General features: G+C 44.4%; 1 protein-coding gene across 1 annotated transcript in view; it reads right to left on the bottom strand.

The window, feature by feature from the left end:
• LOC121603650 (E3 ubiquitin-protein ligase TRIM33) overlaps positions 1 to 19,656 on the bottom strand; it is a 41,036-nt gene extending 21,380 nt beyond the window's left edge. The window contains exons 1-2 of the mRNA XM_041932696.1: positions 19,469 to 19,656; positions 17,457 to 17,935 (exon numbers count right to left, since the gene is read on the bottom strand). Of these exons, the coding sequence (XP_041788630.1) occupies positions 17,457 to 17,600 (144 nt within the window). The 5' untranslated portion in view covers positions 17,601 to 17,935; positions 19,469 to 19,656. The remainder of the gene's footprint in view (positions 1 to 17,456; positions 17,936 to 19,468) is intronic.
• Between the last annotated feature and the right edge of the window lie 203 nt (positions 19,657 to 19,859).

Below are 19,859 nucleotides of genomic sequence, written 5' to 3'. Positions count from 1 at the left end.
AGCGTGTACCGGGGGGGCGCACACTAAGTTACGGCGCGCAATCGTATAAAGTAGATCCTAACCCGCATTCATGCCATTGTTGTAGCTACAAACGACCTTCTAACAATAATATCGTCACACCGAAAAACATAGTAACATTGCGCCCTGTTTGCATTAATTTGAAATTTGCAACGTAAATTAAATATCCGAGAACCAGAGTGAACAAGATTTGCACACACAATACTATCACACAAAAAGGATCCAGCCAACAAACCCCTCCCTCCCCCACGTGGCTGTAACGCGAAACATGTAAATTAATGCTAATCACGGAACAGACAAGCACACGTTGGGAGGGTGTGTGTGTCATTTGCATTTTTACACTCAATCACTGTTAATCTGCTTTTAACAGCTTTTGGTCGAGGTGGACCAGCAGCAGCAGCATCAGCCGAAATACAGCATCATCTCTCTCTCTTTACCAAGAAGTTTCGTTTGAAGTACCTGAAAACTCAAACGTAAATATTCTACAACGAGTAAGCTAGCGAGCGAAATGTAAACGAACAGAGAACACATTTAACATGTATTGTTTTGTTTCCTCGTTTAATTGTACTTGCGATGCGCGTTGTAAAATGGATAGACTCTATGTAAAAGGAAACATTTGACACCAGGCATTTCAGCAGTATAAAAGATAATCAATCGAATAAAGGCAGCATGAATAATTTAAACCCGTTCCAAAGCGGGGCAGCAGCGCCATCTGCCCGGGGCTTATGAATATGGAATCGGAAATGGATTGCTGAAATGGTCGTGGAACGTTTCGTTCATCGCAGATGCAGGACACGACTTAAACCGGATACATACAAAGCACATCTTCAGAAGAATTCGTGGAATGTAGATTGCGCAACCATCAAGAGAAGGGGAAGGAAATATCGAGAAAAATGGTCGAATGGGGGGGTTTAATGAAACACATTCATGCTAATCGAACACTCCAGACGTCCTCGAGACGCTACAATCCAATTAGCAGCGTTCGGCCGCCTAGCCATACGGGCGCTAATCTTGAAGCCGTAAGGGTTGTAAATGTTAATGAGACGGATTTTCAAATCTTGGGAATCATATATCAATCGCATTTAAAGCGAATTGACGCACACAGTGCCTGCTATTTTGCCCATATAATAAACTGGTTGCTACTTCAGAGGCGATGGTTAAGTTAAATCGTTATATGTTTATGGCGTTATGAGACCAATCATTTCCAATCATTTCGTCTCAAGAAATAAGATTCGCATAAATAGGCACTTGTTATTTTTAGAATGATTTTTTGATATCATGTCGCATAATTGTAATATTGAATATAGTTTGATTCCACAGGTTTTTTTTTATAATTGTCATATTATATTTAATCTTAGATATACAAATTAAAAACCATAAAAATAGCTTTAGATATAAGTTTGTAAGCTTATCAAAATTATTCAATGCCCTATGGAAGCTTACATGACAAGTGTGCATAAACACTTGCACAACTGGTATCACCTTTTTTTCGAAAAAAAAAAAACATCTTTATCTCACCACACATCCCTCTCGCCTAGCGGCTGATACTAAAGCGCCCCCATCAGCAGCAACCCAACCACACACCACACACAATTTTCCTTCCAGCTGCGCAGGCTAAACGCAACCGCATAAAAAGAACATCACAAAAGCGTCGGGAAAACGATAGCCAGCTGCCATGTCTGTCTGTCTGTCCGTCCCGTGACTCGAGCTAAAATATACACATTCCACCCTTTCCCCCAGCCCAGCGAAACCACCACAGCAGCAGCAGCAGGAGGGCAAGAAGGCAACATGAATCGTTTTAAACCGCAGGCGACGCTCTCATCAAGCATTCCGTTTTGTCGCACGTTTTCGTACTTCCCTGGGGTGGTGCGCGCGTTTTCGTGCGCATTATCGACGTGGCAACAGGGCACAGACGAGCGCAGCATGCGCACACAGCACCGCATGCTTGCACACAGCAAGCAAAAGAACATCTCCGCCGCCGCCGCCGCCGCACGGGAAAGCTGATCTTTCGAAGGCGTTGTGAACACGCATGCACACGCACGCAAAGCTAACCATGCGCGCAGCAGAACAAATAAACACACAAGGCAAATGTGCCAATCCAGCATCACCGCGCCGCCAAGTCATGGAATTGGAAGAAAGATGCTGGCGCATAGAGCGCACACACACTTCACCCCACACGACCACGCGCAAAGACATAAAAAGTTCTAACGACTTCAGCACAACGAATGGTAACACTGCTGGCGGCATCTCGTTGTCGCGTCATCATCGTCGTCCCTGATCCACAAAATAATACGCCATAAATAAATCGGACATAAAAATCGCGCTCGCACACAACACAAACGGCCCTCAAGTAACTCAAGACGTCGTGCGACGTTGCCATGATTTCAACAAACCTCCCCGGGTCCGTATCTCGCTGACAGCAGAGGTACGAAAATCCAACGAACGTTACGCAGTTTAGTGAAGCGCGCATGTTCAGCATGTAGCCGACACCACCACCACCCGTGAGCCAATACCGTGTTATAGTTAACAAAAATTAAAAAGAAACACAACCCCAACGAAGGGATAGAAATAAAAGACCAAAAAGGAAACGGCGATGATTGAGTGGTGGTGCTGCTGCTGTTGCTCTCTCTTTCTTTCTCTCTCTCTGCCACGGTTTTGCGCTCGTGCGCGGCCCGATCCTGCAGCAGCAGCAACGCGCAAACCGGCAGTCGCACACAAAAATGTTTTACGTAGAGAAAAAGGTCACACAGCCAAAAGGGAAACGCACACACACACACATACACTGCCGCGGCGTTCGTTGCGATAATGAGGAAGGGGAAAAAAAAGCATGCTCAAGTTTTACAACGCACCAGGCACTTGTAAATCATCGCCGCAGGGCGCGAACGGGCAGCTGCACCAGGAAATGAGCTGAAGTAAAATTATAGGGTGCTAAGGTTGTAAAATTTGATAGCAGCTTGTTTAAGTGTGTATGTGTGTGTGCGCGCAAAAATTTTAATGTTGGCGTCTAATGTCTCACACTTTCACATTTAATGTGAAAGTTAATTCGATAAAGGATCTTGCCAATTGTTCGGTACACCATCGTACAGAGATTCTCTTACATTAAAAAAAAGCATTGAATCTGTCCGACCTTAAGCAGGAATCTCCCCCAAGTCACCAACTACAACATCTCCTCTTTCTTCGCTGATCCTTAGAGCGATCGTGTTGCTCGCCATAAGCTTCGAAAATCGTTTCAGTCACGTTCACATCACAGCACACCGTCCTCTGAGCCGCCATTCACACGCCATTATGATACGAATTCCCCCTTTCCGAACAATGAAGCAATGAAGAACAACAACTACACAAAAAGAACCGAACTGAGTCGACAAACGCGCGACACGTTGCCAAGTTTGAGGAGAGCAGCAGCCGTGCATTGGTTCCGCCGTTGGGCATCGGAAACATTCCATTCTCTTTGCGTGATGCCCCTTTTCAAAAGTATGCCAAACAATTTGAGTAAAAAAAACGACACCCACAGATAGACAGAGAGAGAGAGAGAGAGAGAGCTATATAGAGAGAGAATGAAAGGAAAGCACAAAAACACTTAAAAAAGCTCCACACCACGCGAACGGTGGTACACAGAAAAAGCACAGCCTTTCGAAGCCAAACAAAAAACGTGGCAACAGGGCGCAACACGACCAGAAGCCCACCCTCGGGGCTAGGGGATCAAGCCACACAAACTCAAGCGCGCACACACACACACACACACAGACACACTCTACTGTGCGCCGCAGGGGTTCAGCACGGAAATGAATTCGTTAAGCTTCTTTTTCATATCGGATTCACGTTCCCGGAACGTAAAGTGTGCCCTGCCCTGCCCCGCTGCAACCGATGCGAGACGACGATACGCTGACGAAGCACGACCAACGGGAGGGAAAACGGTTCGACAGTCCACCACGCTTCCGTTCCTTACCTTCCTTCCGGAGGGGGAATTTCATGGATTGTGATTCTTCTTTTTCTAAATTTTTGCTGTATTTTTTGCTGTATTTTTTGCACTGCACCTCTGCCTGGGGGGATTTAGTGGGGGGGATGCCTTCCCTCGGGGTGCTTGTGGAGGGGAGCTATGATGGTTCGCTGACTCAGCACCAATACCCTACTACTACTACTACCTACACTGCAGCAGAAACGTTGGTTGAGCAACGTTCGAACTTGGTGCGTTTTTTTATTCGGTTCTGCTCCTCGCCCTCTCCATATCCCTCCCTACCTGCCTGCCTACCTGCTGCTTGGTTTAGCGTTGCGCTAGCTGCTGCCCAGTTTGGGTACGCGGTAACGGTCGTTTTTCCCATTATTCAGCAAATTGTATGGAGCACAGAGCATACCGCGCGCGCTCTGCGGGGCCACAGTTAATTACGCGCACACCAACTGATTGCCGCCTGCCCGGGGGATGTGTTGTGAGAAGGGAAAGGAGCGTCACTTCTTGCTCGCCCCAATCGCCACCTCTCCTCCTCCACCAGAGAGCCGCGCGCTGTAGGAAAGTTTGGTGAGATTTTCGTTTCACATATTTTCTTTCACACTGTATTTCTTTGCGCGGTTTTACTAACGCACAGTGCAATGACCAGCAACAGAGTGAAGAGAGAATGGAGGGAGACACAAAAAAGGTGACTTAGTATTTCAATTTTGCCCAACAGTTTGCTACGATGGGGACAGGAATTAAATAACATTTCTTCTCTAATAATACGTTACATTTTATCAATCTTTCCAGCACACAACATGATTGCAATCAGCCCACATGGCGACTACATACTTGTTTGCACAAATAATGGTAGCAGAGGAATTTCATTTTCCATCGCATGCGGTCTCTGATACCAACTGTTGTGAAAGGGGCAACAAAACAAAGGGAAAAACATCGGCAAGAAATTCCACCGCCCTCTCCAGCGCAGCAGCGGCGCTCGAATCGTGGTAGGCGGACACATGCTACCGAAACGTGGCAACGTTGCTTTTGCGATCGAAACGAACGAGCAGAATAACATAAATAACAGAAGAAAACTTCTCCCTTTCTTACACAAACACATAGATAGAGTGTCGTATGGGAAATCGAACCGTTCAGCTTTTGTTTAACGTTTCACCACCAGCTACAAACCAACCGACGGACGACGTCCCACTTTCTGTCATTCTAAAGCCAAAATTGACGCTTTGTGATCGACAGTGAGCGCTTCTTCAACCCCAACCCCTCTTCTTGCAGTCGACAGTTATTGTGAGAAACGCTCATCTCACAAGAGGCCGCCAATAAAACGCACAGCAAGCAAGCAAGCAATCGACCGCACTTTTGACAACGTTGCCAAGTTTTTCCTGCTTCTGCGAAAAAGTACGTTTTCCCCCTCTCCCCATCTTTTTTTTTTGCAGTCTCGGGGGCAAGACATGGTTGAGCGGTGTTGATAAACCGTTGGCTGAGACTGGGTACGCTGAAGTGCATCACAAATAGATGACTATCGAACGAGACAATTGAACGTTTAATGAAAGCTACCCAAGCTGAACTGTTAATTTGATTATAAATTACAGTGAGCTACGCTACAAAATACTATAAATGAGCACATGAACAAGTATACCTCTCGGCAAATGTCCCCTAAATGACCCTATCAAGTCACACCAAAAACGCTCCTTATCCTCCCTCCTTTGGGCAAGATCTCACACCGACCGAGGGATTCGCTAAAAACCATTTAAACAACAAGGCGCAATAATTCCAGTGCGTCCAGTCCATGCAGTTATAAAAGGGTCGTAAAAATTATATAAAAACCTCGCACCAATAACAACAAAACAACCCATTAGACACGGTCATTCTCCTCTTTTCCGAGGCAATATTGGAGGAGCAAAAAAAAAAATCCAATATGAAAAGAAAACGATTCGTCAAAAACGCAATCTCTCGCTTTTGGTGGTAGTGGCGGTTTTGGTGGGGTGGTGGGGCGGCGGCCGCTTGCGCAAAGTTTCTTCCTTTATTTTTCCTTTGCCTTGTCTTGTGTCGTGCGTTTTAATGACTTTGACCCGCGATGAGCGTATTTTTAGCGTATCTGAGACGAAATATCTTCGTCAAAGGTGAAGTTGATTGAACGTGAAAAATGTGAGAGTTCGGTTCGGTGGTGGTGCAGCATTCTTCCAATATGGGATATTTTTATGATGATTTTATGATGAGAGGTTGCGTTCGTAGGGCAGCAGCAGCAGCAGGTGTTCCGCGGTGTGTCGTTCGAGCAGATGTAAATTTTACCTCCTCAACAAGCAACGGATTTATTACTTACGATAAATTGACACTTTTTTAAGCGATCGATTCGTTGCTGTTTCGTCGTTCGCTGTCAGTTTCGCTGCCACACGTTATGGAGGATCTTACCTGAAATCGCATAAGTGAGATAGAGGAAGAGAGAGAAAGAGAGAGGAAAATGATTATTTTCAACGCAATCTAAACATTAATTAATGGTGTATAAACACTGTGCTTCCTAGCAAATAATTTACTTTTTCAGATAGGAGCAAATTTGGTCGGGAAATATCCGCACAGACACTTAAACACACACACAAGACCGGATGCGAAGGCAGCAGTTAAAACATAAATTTAATTAACCAGTTCCGCGTTGTCTCTCGAGCTCCGCTGGACCGTACACGTCCGTCCGTCGTCGTCCTCCTGCCATCATCACCTTCGCCGCCGTTCAAATTCGTTTCGTTTGAAAGTGTGGGGAGTCGCGGTCTTCCAATCGAACCAGAACGCATGCTAGCCCCCCACAGGAGGCTTCGGTCTCGGAAACCCATTAAAATTATGGCAACAAACCTTATTACCGACGATGAATGGGGTACTGTTTTCGTCCACCTCTCGGGGGCTTTTGGGAAAACTTCTGATGTGTGTTTGCTGCGCGAAACGACTCTGCCTGCCACCGGGTGCAATATTTTATACAGCTCTCCACTTCCCATAAAAAAAAAACACGGACTCTTTTCCGGAGCATAGCTTTGAAACTAGTGATGGGGAAAATGAAGATTTCGTCGGAATCGATTCCGGCTAGCTCCGAAATTTTCTGGAATCGATTCCGGATAGTAGGTTCGGAATCAGTTTCCAGATTCGATTCCGGAACCAATTTCGGAATCGGCTCCGGAACCAACTCCGGAATCGGCTCCGAAATTGGTTCCGGAATCGGCTCCGGAACCAACTCCGGAATCGGCTCCGAAATTGGTTCCGGAATCGGCTCCGGAATTAGTTCCAGAATCGGCTTCGGAATCGGAATTGGATCAGGAATTGGGTCCGGAATCGGAATTAGCTCTGGATTCAGAATCAGCTCCGGAATCGGAATCGGTTCCGGAATTGGCTCCGGAATCAAAATCGGTTCCGACATCGGAATTGACTCCAAAATCAGAATTGGCTTCGAAACGGAGTCGGTTTGGGCATCTTCATAGGAATAGGCGTTTGGGTCCAATGATGCTATGTGTTGATAGCAACAAAGAATCAAAATTTACTTGTAAATGACTTATTCACATGGAGATTCGCGGACTTATTTCGCTTCCCACACTTCTTATTTCAATTCAAACCATTCCATTTCTGGAGTCAAGTTCTGATTCCGGAGCCGATCCTGGAATCAATTCCGGAGTCGACTCCGGAATCGGCTCCAAAACCAACTCCGGAATTGGAATCGATTCTAGCATCGGAATCGGCTCCGGAATTGATTCCGAACACGGAATTGGAATCGGGTAGGTCCGATTCCGAACACAGAATCGGAATCGGGTAGGTCCGATTCCGAGCTCCCACCACTATTTGAAACACTGGCATTGGATAGTAAAGCATCTACTACTGTTGAAAGGGTGGTAAAAAAAACTGTTGGCAAAATTCCAATAGTTACCATCCCGGCTATTAAAAGTTTGTCTTTAATATTGCATTAAACTGTGATCATTAAGCTGCAAAGCATACGATTTAAAGACCGTAAGCAACGCTGTGGATCACGCTTAATGACGGGTAAAATAAAATTACCCCATGCATTAAATCACTTGAACGAAGAATGATGATAAAACGTTACGATAACTTCGTTACCCTCCCTCAGAAAGACAGAAAGTAATGAAAACCGCCAGAGAACACACACACCGTACCGTACACTGCTCTCTACTGTGCAATGAATGGTTGAAACACAAAAATCCAGCGCTCCTATCCGGTGGTCGTGCGAGTGTGAGTGCATGGAGCGACTGCCATCATCATCCTCAAGTGTGTTCACTCTTGAGTCGCCAACGGCGTCACTTGAAGCGATCACTTGAAAAACTCAAGTTTGGAGCAACCGACCGGGCAAGAGAACCGAGCGACGTCGTGTCAGCTTACGCGCAAAGCCTAAACACTCTTGTTACACTCGGGGGGGCCGGGCCCTGAAGAATAATTCTAAACGAAAATCGAATGCAAAGACGCCGAGCCGAGGGTGAGGGCTCGCTATTTCAGCTGCACTTAAACTCCCAAGAGATGCCTACCAATGGACTGGTGCGAGGACCTTCTTCACGCTGTGGAAACCACTGATTTCGGAATAGTTCAAACGCGTTTGAATGCTTAAGGACGCCAAGAGAAGTTTGGGCAGATAAATCTATTCTATGGAATGCTTGGAAACCAAACACCACAGTAGTTTGACCTCGAATGAAAGAAAAAAAAAGATAAAACTTTGGTGCCATGATATGAAACTTTAAGAATGAATAAACCGGATCTGCTTTCAAATCAAGCTAACCGACAAAAAACCTATCACAGCAACGCCAGCAGGAAATAAAACGAACTGCTTCCGGAGTCGAAAAGATAACATTTTCTTATCACAAGCCTCCACCCCCCCAGCATTGTGAATTTCTGCGAGCACAACTTTTCTTTACGGTTTTCTGACTTCGCACAATCAAATCTCTATTATCGTCCAAAAAGTTCTTTTTGCGAACTGCTCTCACTATGGTGCGTGCGGGGTAGCTCCCTTCGCAATGTAGTGTTGGCTTGGCGTTAAAAAAAAAGGAAAATTTTCAGTGGGCTTTGGAAGGAAATAAAGCTGATTTATCACGGAAGGATATCCAACTGGCGCTTGATAGTTATTGCACTAACAGATACTAGAGATTTGTTAGACGGAATGTAGTGCAATAAGCGGGTAAGAAGAATTTATATCGATCACTATGCGTCGAAACAACTTTCCTAAAAAAAAAGAGCAATAAATTCAATCCAAACACAAATCAAAAGAATGTATAATACTATAAACCTTTTTTTCATAATTTCGCATCATAACAAAGATGGCACATCCATATAACGATCAGCTGCTGCTGCTGCTACTGTTGTTGCTGTGCAGGCCGGCGATCTATCAGCATTAGTTGGTGTGCTTGCTGCAGCAGCATGATTGATAGAATGATGGAGCGCAATTTCGCATCGTGCATCCCACGCAAACCAACAACCCCCCCCCCCCACCCCTCTTCGCTCCCCTATCATCAGCACCGCCCTCCCTGCCCTTGACCACCGTCGTCCTTCCGGGCCGAAGTATTTTTGCATAGCTTCTACACTGACAATGATTGATTTGCCGTTCAATGCCATCCATTAATCTACCCCCAGAAGCTCTGCCGTGGATCGGTCACAGGGAGCTTCGTTTTTTTTTGGGGAGGGGTAGAAACTAAAATTAAATTCGATCAGAAAGCTGTACCGTTGGTTGAAATTGGCAAAAACAGCCTTTTGCGAGAAAGGGTAAAAACGAAAGCTTAATTTCATTTTCTTTTTTTGCGGGTTCAAAACGAAACTCCATCAAAATGTGTATTAATCTTTCTGTGAAGCTCACATTAGCGACGAAGCGAACGTCCAAAAACTACTTTACAATCACTACCGACCGAAGACATTTACCAAAAAACGAGCAAATAATGTCGGTGTCCATATCTTTGCCTTCCACCAGCGGCCTTGTAGGCGGCTGGCTGCTGGTGGTGGGTGTGTAATGTAGTATAAAATGGCATAAAAATGTCTCCATAAATGCTTGCACACACCACACAGAGCGCATGGAAGACGACATTGGCGAGAGAGCATTATGATTGTGTGCTGAGCGCTACTACTCCCTCCTCCCACTGCTACCATCAATGATCCATTATTAATCGGTTATCATGATGCGAATTTTCTTGCGCCTCCTCCTCCACACACTCTGCTCGTTTCCACCGCTGGTCGCTCTTTGTTTGTTCTAACGACACTGCACACCAGTGCAAACATAACTGTTGTTGCTGTTGTTGCTGTTACTGCAAACTTAATGATGCTGATGGCATTAGGTGCTGTGGGAAAAGCAAGCAGCTGTTACACCGGCACAGGTAACGACCGATCACTCAGTAACTGGCAAAAGCGGTAAGTGGAAACTGTAATAACGTAGAAAAAAGGATTACTGTGACAACGACGAAGAGAAAAAGCGAACCTCATGCAGAACACTGTCACTCACACACACTAAAAAAGCTACCGGATATGCACCGGGGCCGGTTGTTAAATTGGAAGGCAAACACACACCATTCAGATAAACATACATTTAATGCTTCGGAAACATCGACATCCTTCGAATACTCTTTGCAATGGTAATGTTTGCATTGAAGCAGTAAATCGCAATCGCAGGCGTGTTTATTTTAACGATTAGCACCCTGGCGTGATCATCTGCATAGTGTAATCACATTCGAATGTGACGACTGCTGCTGCTGCTGTCGAAGGAATGTTTGATGGCATCATTTCGGGGCGTCACACACGCGTCATGAAATTCCTCAAAATGCCATTCACTTTTATAGGTCATTATTTTCTATTCTTTTTGCTAGTTTCTTGGACCTCCACCGTTACGATGGCCTGTACAAGCGTTCTAAACTGATTCGAAGCACGCCATTGGACAGTCCTTCATTAGAGGAAATGTTTCAAATGGGAATCGATACCGTCCGGGCTTGGTATAAGTTGGCTTTTTAATCTAATAAACCTTCGGGTTTTCATCGATAATTTTAAAAACATTTGATAAAGTTGATATTTTTGGTATCTTTAAATAAGCTTATTGATTTATGGAGTCGATTTCATTGATATTGCACAACCTGTATGATAAATTAATTATTTAATTAACATTTACTTGTTGAATTAACATCCTTTGCATTGGTCAAAACGGACGGTCCTTTGATTGCTCGAAAGAAACAATGGATGTAAAAACATTTCCCATGAAACCGGTCTAAATGCTATCCTAATCTGCATTTAGGACCGGTTTTAACGACCTCGATCATTAGTTTTCGCATTGAGAAATGATAGTCAGGTAGCATACCTTCACCAAATACCCAAATTTCCTGATTCAATAGCCCCATAACTCATTTACTGTCTAGCGTTATTATTTTTATTTTCCAAAAATAAATTATAACACAATCAAATGATACGCAAAGCGTGCTCACAACTACTATTTGTGCCGTTACAATCGTTGCAAGCCGAAAAGCTTTCGCAAATGGCAATTTCGCGCGCTGCTTGTGCACACGGAACCCCCGATTGATCACATTTTGGTAATTTATTCATGCGGAAAGCATAATTCTCGCTTTATGAAACCAATTTACCAACACATCCATACTACCCCAGGCCCCCAACACACACAAGCCCCAACCCTCTCATCTGCTTTCCTCTTTCTCCTCCGCAAACTGCCCATCCAAAGCTTTGCAGTTTGCAAAAATAGGAACACAAACCAGGAACGTCCCTTTTTTGGCACTCCGGGAACCGGCACGCACACACACGTACACACGCGGGACAAGGAGAACGGTCGGTTCGCGAACCGAGCGAGCGAGCGAGCGCGTGCGCTGGTGTTGTTTTGTTATGCTAACGATATTACGTCTGCAGCGGTATATTTTAATTTCGAATGTTATCGTTTCATGTTGCAGGAATGAAATGGACCGCCACCGTCCGCAAAGAAGAAGAAGAAGAACGGCGGGCCACAAACACACCGTCGAATTACACACACACACACACACACACACACACACACACACACACACACACACACACACACACAACACACACACACACACACACACACACACACACACACACACACACACACACACACACACACACACACACACACCACACACACACACACACACACCACACACACACACACACACACACACACACACACACACACACACACACACACACACACACACACACACACACACACACACACACACACCACACACACACACACACACACACAACACACACACACACACAACACACACACACACACACACACACACACACACACACACACACACACACACACACACACACACACACACACACACACACACAAACGCAAGCGTAAACCAGCGGATGATTCAAACAAATCTGCCATTCGGAAAGGATTTTCACCCGAAATGTGGTGTTTGCTTAATAAACACGGAAAAAGTAAATCGAAGAGGAGAACTTTCCGAGCTATTCTCGTTTGCATTTTTGTGTTCATTTTGATTCATTATAAAATCGCACATTTATTTTTGCACAACTACTGTTTTTGTGGTTTTGTGTTTTCGGAGGGAGTTCATGAATATTGCTTTTTTGATTAAACATAAATAACTCCTTGTTGCAATATATCCTTCCTTACTCATGTCGAATTTGCGTTAATTTATGCCAAATACTGCCAACACGTAAAAATACACAAAAACCACACAATACAGGGCTGTGTCTGTGCTGTTCCGCAATCAAAGTTTCATCCAGCTTATATAATCCTTCGGCCCAATTCAGCCACAACATCTGCTGTTTCTCTCGCCCTTGCGAAATCACATTCCGTCCTCGTTCCGATCATCTGTTTGCGGAAATTGCGCTCCTCGAATACATATCGGGGAAATTGGGCAATCGGAAATTATAATAATATGCCTTGCCCCGGTCACCGAAATGATGACGATGAGACAGACAACAGGACCCGGAGAAAGGATCCACCACATTTCTCCAACACTCTTTCGTGCTACCCACCCACCCGCGAGCAAAGGAGAAGAGCGCGGCCAAAGCGCGAGATCTCGACCCTCGACAAAAGTGCCTAGTGTAGATGTGTGTGTGTGCGTGTGCGGTCTGTCTGTGAGAGTATTCGAAGAAGATATGACGATAATATCGTTAAAAAATAACGTCCTATCATTCAATAACCTTTATGGATGCCGGGTTAAAACTGCCGCGCTGTTGGTACGTTGAACGATCGTTTCGTGATGCTGCATATGAATTGGTCGTTTATGTGGAGTGGCGCGTTTTTTCACCTTCATTTCTAGCTTTTTGCATTTTACAACCCCGGGTGGGTCTGACGATCCAACGGCCACCACCGTCATGCAGCATCTCGCGAGCGCTCGTTAAGCTTTGGTGAAAATATTCATTTAAATGGCCTGTCCGTCGGAATGGCTAGAAATTACATAGAAAGCAGCAGCAGCAGCACCATACCATTCCCAGCACCAGGTTATCGGACTGTTTCCAACGCTCGACGTCAGCTTGTTTGGAGCTTTTTTTTTTCAAATTTAAATTGTGATGCGAATTTGTGCTGTCATCAGTATAAATTTCGCCAAACCCGTTCCACTAATACACTGATTAAACAGCTAATTCTATGCTACCTAGTTTATGCATCGCTGGACACCGCTAAACATATTTCCCCTAACCCTATTATTTTGCATCAACATGCAAACGAGTAGAAGCAGAATTTCTAATGTACATTTTAAACGTTTATTTATTCAAACTTGGCGGGGGCATGGCTGAGTGGAAGCTGCGACCACCACGAGACAGGAAGAAGTTGCATCGAACCAAATCATACAAAACAGGGTTCTTTACTCTACCAAATGCATGCAACTCGTCAAATGTTTCTCGCTTGTTCTTTTGTTCATCTGTTTGACTGCTTTTTGACGCTCATAAAATAAACAAATAAATAGAGACAAACTAAAAAGCAACAAAAAACAGAACGGAATAAACAACCTGTGTTGGAGGTGGGACTTAGCATCATCAACAGTGGTGTTAAATTTTCCACTTGACAGGGAACACCAATCAATATGCGCTAATTAACCGTGTTTGAATTAAAACTAATGAATCGACATCTACTTGTTGTGAATATTCTAGAATTCTGAAGAGCTCTGAATAATATGATAATTGTTTGTATTGAGTTAGAACCTTCTTCTTCATATATTCTGATAGATAATACAGGCGTCAATCAATATGTTAGTGATTTTTATTTATTTAGGAGCGATTGTACGGTCCAAAAGGGCCGTATTGCTTTTGTTGATTTATTTGATTTCATTTATTTATTAATTTATTAATTTATTTGATTTATTTATTTTAAATGAATGTACAGCAGCATTGAATACAATTTGATCTAAACAGTACAGGTTTTTTTTAATAAGTTACAATAAATCCAAATGGAAGATTTGTTTCTCTATTATTTCATCAACATACACAGAATACACATTAATTTGAAAAATTTAATCCACTTGCTAATGCTTTTAGCAGCTTCCTATTAGACAAACAAAAAACATAAATGAACCCGGTTTAAACCGTACCGCAAACAGCGAGAGTGCGGTCTTATAGCTTCCAAATACTTTGTTAAATCCTTTCCCCCAAATTCCTATATTCCTCGACATCAAATACTTTACGCCCCAACGAATCCCACACCAGCAACGCAGCCGCAAACGGCGTTCGACCGCAAAGCTGCACCAGGAGATGCAACGGAGAAAGGGACGCAGAAAGGTGCATTTCGCTAGGCCACACTTTCCCGTGCTAAAGCTGCTTACCGCATTGTTGCTAGAGCAGAGGGGATGAAACAATATTATTTACCCTCAAACAATAGCAATATTGCGAACAGGGCAAAAGGGACGGTTGGAGTTTTCTGGATTTTTTACACATTTTCGCGCCATTCCACAAAGCCGCTGGTATTGGTATATCGGGGTGTCATACACACAGGCAACAGCAAAACAGGACACACATTTTGGACACGACGGCATATAGGCTCTGCACGTTGCACATTCTTTAATTTTCCCCGATGCGAAATGTTTCACATTGCAACCAAGTTGTTTAATTAATATTTTGTGATGAATATTTTGCATGCGCCCATGTCCATCCGAATTTAACGACCCTTTGAAATCGTTAACAAAAATCATGTATTTCATTTGAAATTGATAATAAATTACACATAAACATTGCTCTGCGTAATACCACGCATTCTAATGCAATCTGCGAGTAATTTAAACCCACACCACCGCATAACAAACACACACACACACACACTCCCCACACCTTATGCACGCGGTGCTGATGAGATGGTGGGGGCACGCCGGAGGGTTTCAAGGTTGTTGCGCGGCCGATCAGCTGACGATGACAATGTCAGCATGTGCGCGCACAGTCCGGCATCGCGTACTTTTACTATTCCTTTCGCTCCCTTTATCCTCACAATCCCCCGCACACCACTGCGGTACCTTCCACCCACACACTCTGCTTCCCTTCACACTCTCCACGCAGATGGTTGTAAATTATCTTCCAGCGTGACACGGTGTTGTCTGGGCGAAAGCGAACCTTTGGGGTTTCGAACCATTGCTTCCTCCACCCCGCATACAAACATCGTGTGGGGGGGGGGGGGGGGTGCTTGCGAGACAGACCGGTGCTGGGAGACGGTCGTTCCCCGAAGCGGGCGAGCAAGGTTAAACACGCTGGCAGTGAATATAAAAATCTTAGAAAAACCGTTTTCCCCGCACGAGAGCAGACAATCCTCCCCATCGCTACGCTAGACGGAATGGATGCTTCGCGAGAGTGTTTGTATTTCTCACTTGGTTTCTCTTCTCTTCTTTCTGATCGAATTTGTTCTTCACACGAACACTGTATGCTTGATGCGCGACGAAGGGGCGCGTGAGTGTGTTAGGAACATGGCCTGCTTGTTTTCGCCTCCACATCACATCAACAAGCAACATGACGGAGGAATAAACAACACTGGATGGATTTAGTGAATGATTTCCAAAGAGAAAAACCTTAAATAGATACATAAATACAATCCTAGCACAATTTTACATATTATTTTATAAAGAATATTAATCCACAAAAAGGTTTTGAATATCCTTTCTAAAATTTAAGTGTACCCCTTTTCTTAGTAACACTTTATCAAATCGAAAAATACAAGATAGGTATGAAATGAAGTCAAAAAACCATTCCGGTTATTTGTATTCGCTATTGTGTCAGAGACCACTAGCCACTCCTCTCCGGACGATATTGTTGTTCACTGCCAATCCAAGGCTGGGCGCCTCCACTAGAAGAGTACAACGCTTCCCTAGCAAAATGGCGCTTGAATCCAAAACAAAACATAAACCACGGGCAGCCTTACGACTTTCAACATGTTAAACTTATAGTTCAGTTAATTTTTACTACTATAGAAAATAGATGCTGCAGGAAAGCTGAATAAATATGAAAAATAATGTAAAATGATTGGAAATTTCGTGTAAAGAAATTATTGCATATTATATTTCTAATCCAATCAATTACAAAACAAACAAAAAACTGCATTATTGCCACTTGCTCCTCGCAGTTCTGCCATTTAATTTGCTTGCGTTAAACGGCAAAAGTACAATTTTGCTCCATAAATCCAGAAACTGTTAAAGCGAGCACCAGCGGTTCGTGGAAAAAAGAGTAATATCAAGAGCGGGACAAGGGATTAAATTATCATTATTTTGTTTTGTTACAGTGTCATTTCCATTTCGAAAAGCTCGAGTTTTTTTTTTGTACGCGAAGGAGAAATGTCATTCACATTTGGTAATTTAATTTCCCCGAAAAGGCTCACGTTTCTCCCTTAATGAAACAAAAGGGACAAAAGAACGAATTTTGTATACAAACGATATTTAACTATACAATTTTATCCAACAGTAATTTGTGAACAATGCTTTTGGAGCGCTTTTTGATTATTCAAACTCTGTTCTGTTGATTCATCAAACTGAGGGAAATGAGTTTGTAACGTGTTCAGAGTACATTTGCCGCATATCCATTGGACGCAAAGCAATTAGATTAACGTTTTGCTATAACAATCGTCAGCAGCACCAGCTTGCCATTACAATAAATCACATAAATTTGGATAGCTTGGCATATAACGCTGGATCGATTATAGTAGGGAGCTAGTAAGATGGTTTCTTGTTAAATTATACAAACACTTCCATATTCTAATGGAATATGAGGCGGCAACAACATAAATGCAACCATAACCAAATCATAACTATTGAACCGTATGGAACACGAATGAATGAAGTTGCAATTATTCATCTTCTCACTCCTTTTCCGTACATTTCGAGCAATCGAGGTGGTTTGCAAGTACTCGGAACTCCCGTTTCGATTTACATTTCTGTTTGATGTGCATTCAGGCGCCATTCGGAAAATGCATTTCTGAGTACGTACAGAAAATTAATATTTATCGAGAATTTAATCATCAACCACCCCGCAAATACCGCAAGCTGCAGAGGCAAAGCAAGTACAAACTTACCTTATTTTCCACACTGTCACACAGGTTGCCCTTTTCGGTTGCATCAAACAGCTCCTGTTTGATGTTTTCCGGCAGCAGTGGAAGAAAATCGTTCATCGTATCGGAAAGCTCGTCCGTTTCCATGTTGCCTCCTGACGCCGCCATAAGACATTCAACAAGGGGGTGGTCCCCGTTTGCACAACGGACTTGATGGAAGATTCACCACTAAACCGCGTTCTTCAATCACACACTGAGCACAGCAACAAGAAGAAGAAGAATAAAAACAAAACACCTCCCTCTGGTCGTTCACTGCTGGCCTACTACGCTTTTGTAGTAGAGCCTTTTGCTTCTTCCTTCTCCGTTTCCCTTGGCTCTTGGCCTTGGCCCTTCAGGGTTGTACTGCGATGGTTCTCTTTATCGATGCCAAAAAAAAAACACCACCACTATCACCACACTAACTAGAGCCGCCTTTCACCTTTCCTGCTATATTCGAAGAAAAACTTAACAGAAAAAAACAACATCAAGTTACACCTACAGCATACTTTCACTCGCCACACACACACAAAAACGACCACACCGGTTTCACAGATGCAGGGCGGCAATGTGTTGTTAACAGCATGCGGAGAAAGGAAGAAAGAAAGCAACTAACAACACATTACTTTTACACCACACCAGCTTTTGCAAATGCAGGCCACGGGTTCGACCTACACACACACACACACACACACACACACACACACACACACACACACACACACACACACACACACACACACACATACAAACACCCCGTTACGCGCTGTGAGTGGATGACGCCAACCGGCGGATTTATTTTCATGCAGCGTAGTGTGCATCCACCCACACACACACACACACACACTCACACACAAACATACACAGATACCGGGATTTGCCTGATGCGGAAAAAAAAACTAAATCCTTTTGCACCACCACCTTGCTTCATACGGCGTTAATCCTTGCTGGCTACTGACACATGCACACAACGCTCCCGAACGCCTTCACACCATTAGAAAAGCCCTCACACGCACAGCACGCTTGCTCTAGTAGTGTTTGTGTGGCTATTGTTGTTGTTGTTGTTGTTGTTGTTGTGTGATGTTGCCGTACCAGAGAGACCGCATGCGACTGTGCGGTGCTGGCCGCGACTGAAGAAAAGCATACAAAAGAACGGCTACCGCAGCACGGCGGCGCTTGCTATGTTGCCGTTCGCATCGTACACACACACACACACTCACACAGCGACGTACACACGCACTGACAGCTAGCACACTACGGCAACACAGCACGCGCAAACCCCGAAACACACACCTATATCTACGCGCTTACATCGCGTTCAGCCGCGATGATTTGTTGTGCGTGCGCCACTGTCTCGCCATTTGCCGGCGAATGCACTCCTAGTGGACGGTTTTGGGTAGCAAATAAATGCTCGAGCAATATAACACACAACCCTGCGCTCAAACGCACGGCGAACACGCTCCACACGCACGCACACAAGCACAGCAGCACACGCAAAAGCACGCAGGCCGGTGAGAGCAACTGTCCGGGGAAAATGGCCGCCCTCTAGCGCCCTCGGGCAAATTGATTGTTCCGGATGGCAATTGCGGTGCGCAGCACAGCGACCCGTTTCCCGGAAACCTGCCTGCCGAATGACCTTGGGCTACAGCTCCAAAGCGCGTCTCTTGTTGATGTCAGCTGTGGGCACGAATTTAGAACACCAGTGGCAAAGCGAAAGAAGAAAAAAAAACAACAACCACACACAATCCAATAATTTCTATTGCGTTGTTAGGTGCGAATTGCTGTTTGCCGATGCACTCACACACAACACCTAATTCAAACAATGCCAACCCAAACACACAAACCCAGGGGTGTTTTATGGACTCAGACCTCACATCACACGCGTGTTACGGCAGCATATTTGGGCTGCATTTGAGATGGTTTGCTGCTAAACACTCGACATTTTCTCACACGCATGCTTGCTTCCTTTTTTTTCTCCATTCACATTCACAATCACATACCTCGTCATAGCCGTAAAAACATAACCAAGCGAAGGTTTTATTTACTGCCACAATAAAAACTCACATCGACGGTAGCTTTCCGCGGTAGCACGGTCCGATCTCGGGCGAGTGTAAATTTGTTGTACCAAATCCCGCTGCTCGCTTCCCGTCTGTGTGCGTCTGATGTTGCGAGCGATGGCGATTGACCCAGCTAGCCAAGCTCGACGCGGTGACAGCTGTCAGTGGCCAAATCAAAAGCACCCAACGAAACTTTCGATTTTTGTTGGAGAAAATAAAATAAACGTGTAAGAAATTTGATTTTGTTTGCAAACCCGATCGAATTCAATACTGTGCGAGCATTAAGAATGTATTCGCATTATAATCGACAAACTTTTTGCAGAGTGTTGGTGCA

Source organism: Anopheles merus, chromosome 2R (assembly GCF_017562075.2).
Source record: "Anopheles merus strain MAF chromosome 2R, AmerM5.1, whole genome shotgun sequence".
Lineage (NCBI taxonomy): Eukaryota > Metazoa > Arthropoda > Insecta > Diptera > Culicidae > Anopheles > Anopheles merus.
This window is presented reverse-complemented; position numbering and strand designations above follow the sequence as displayed.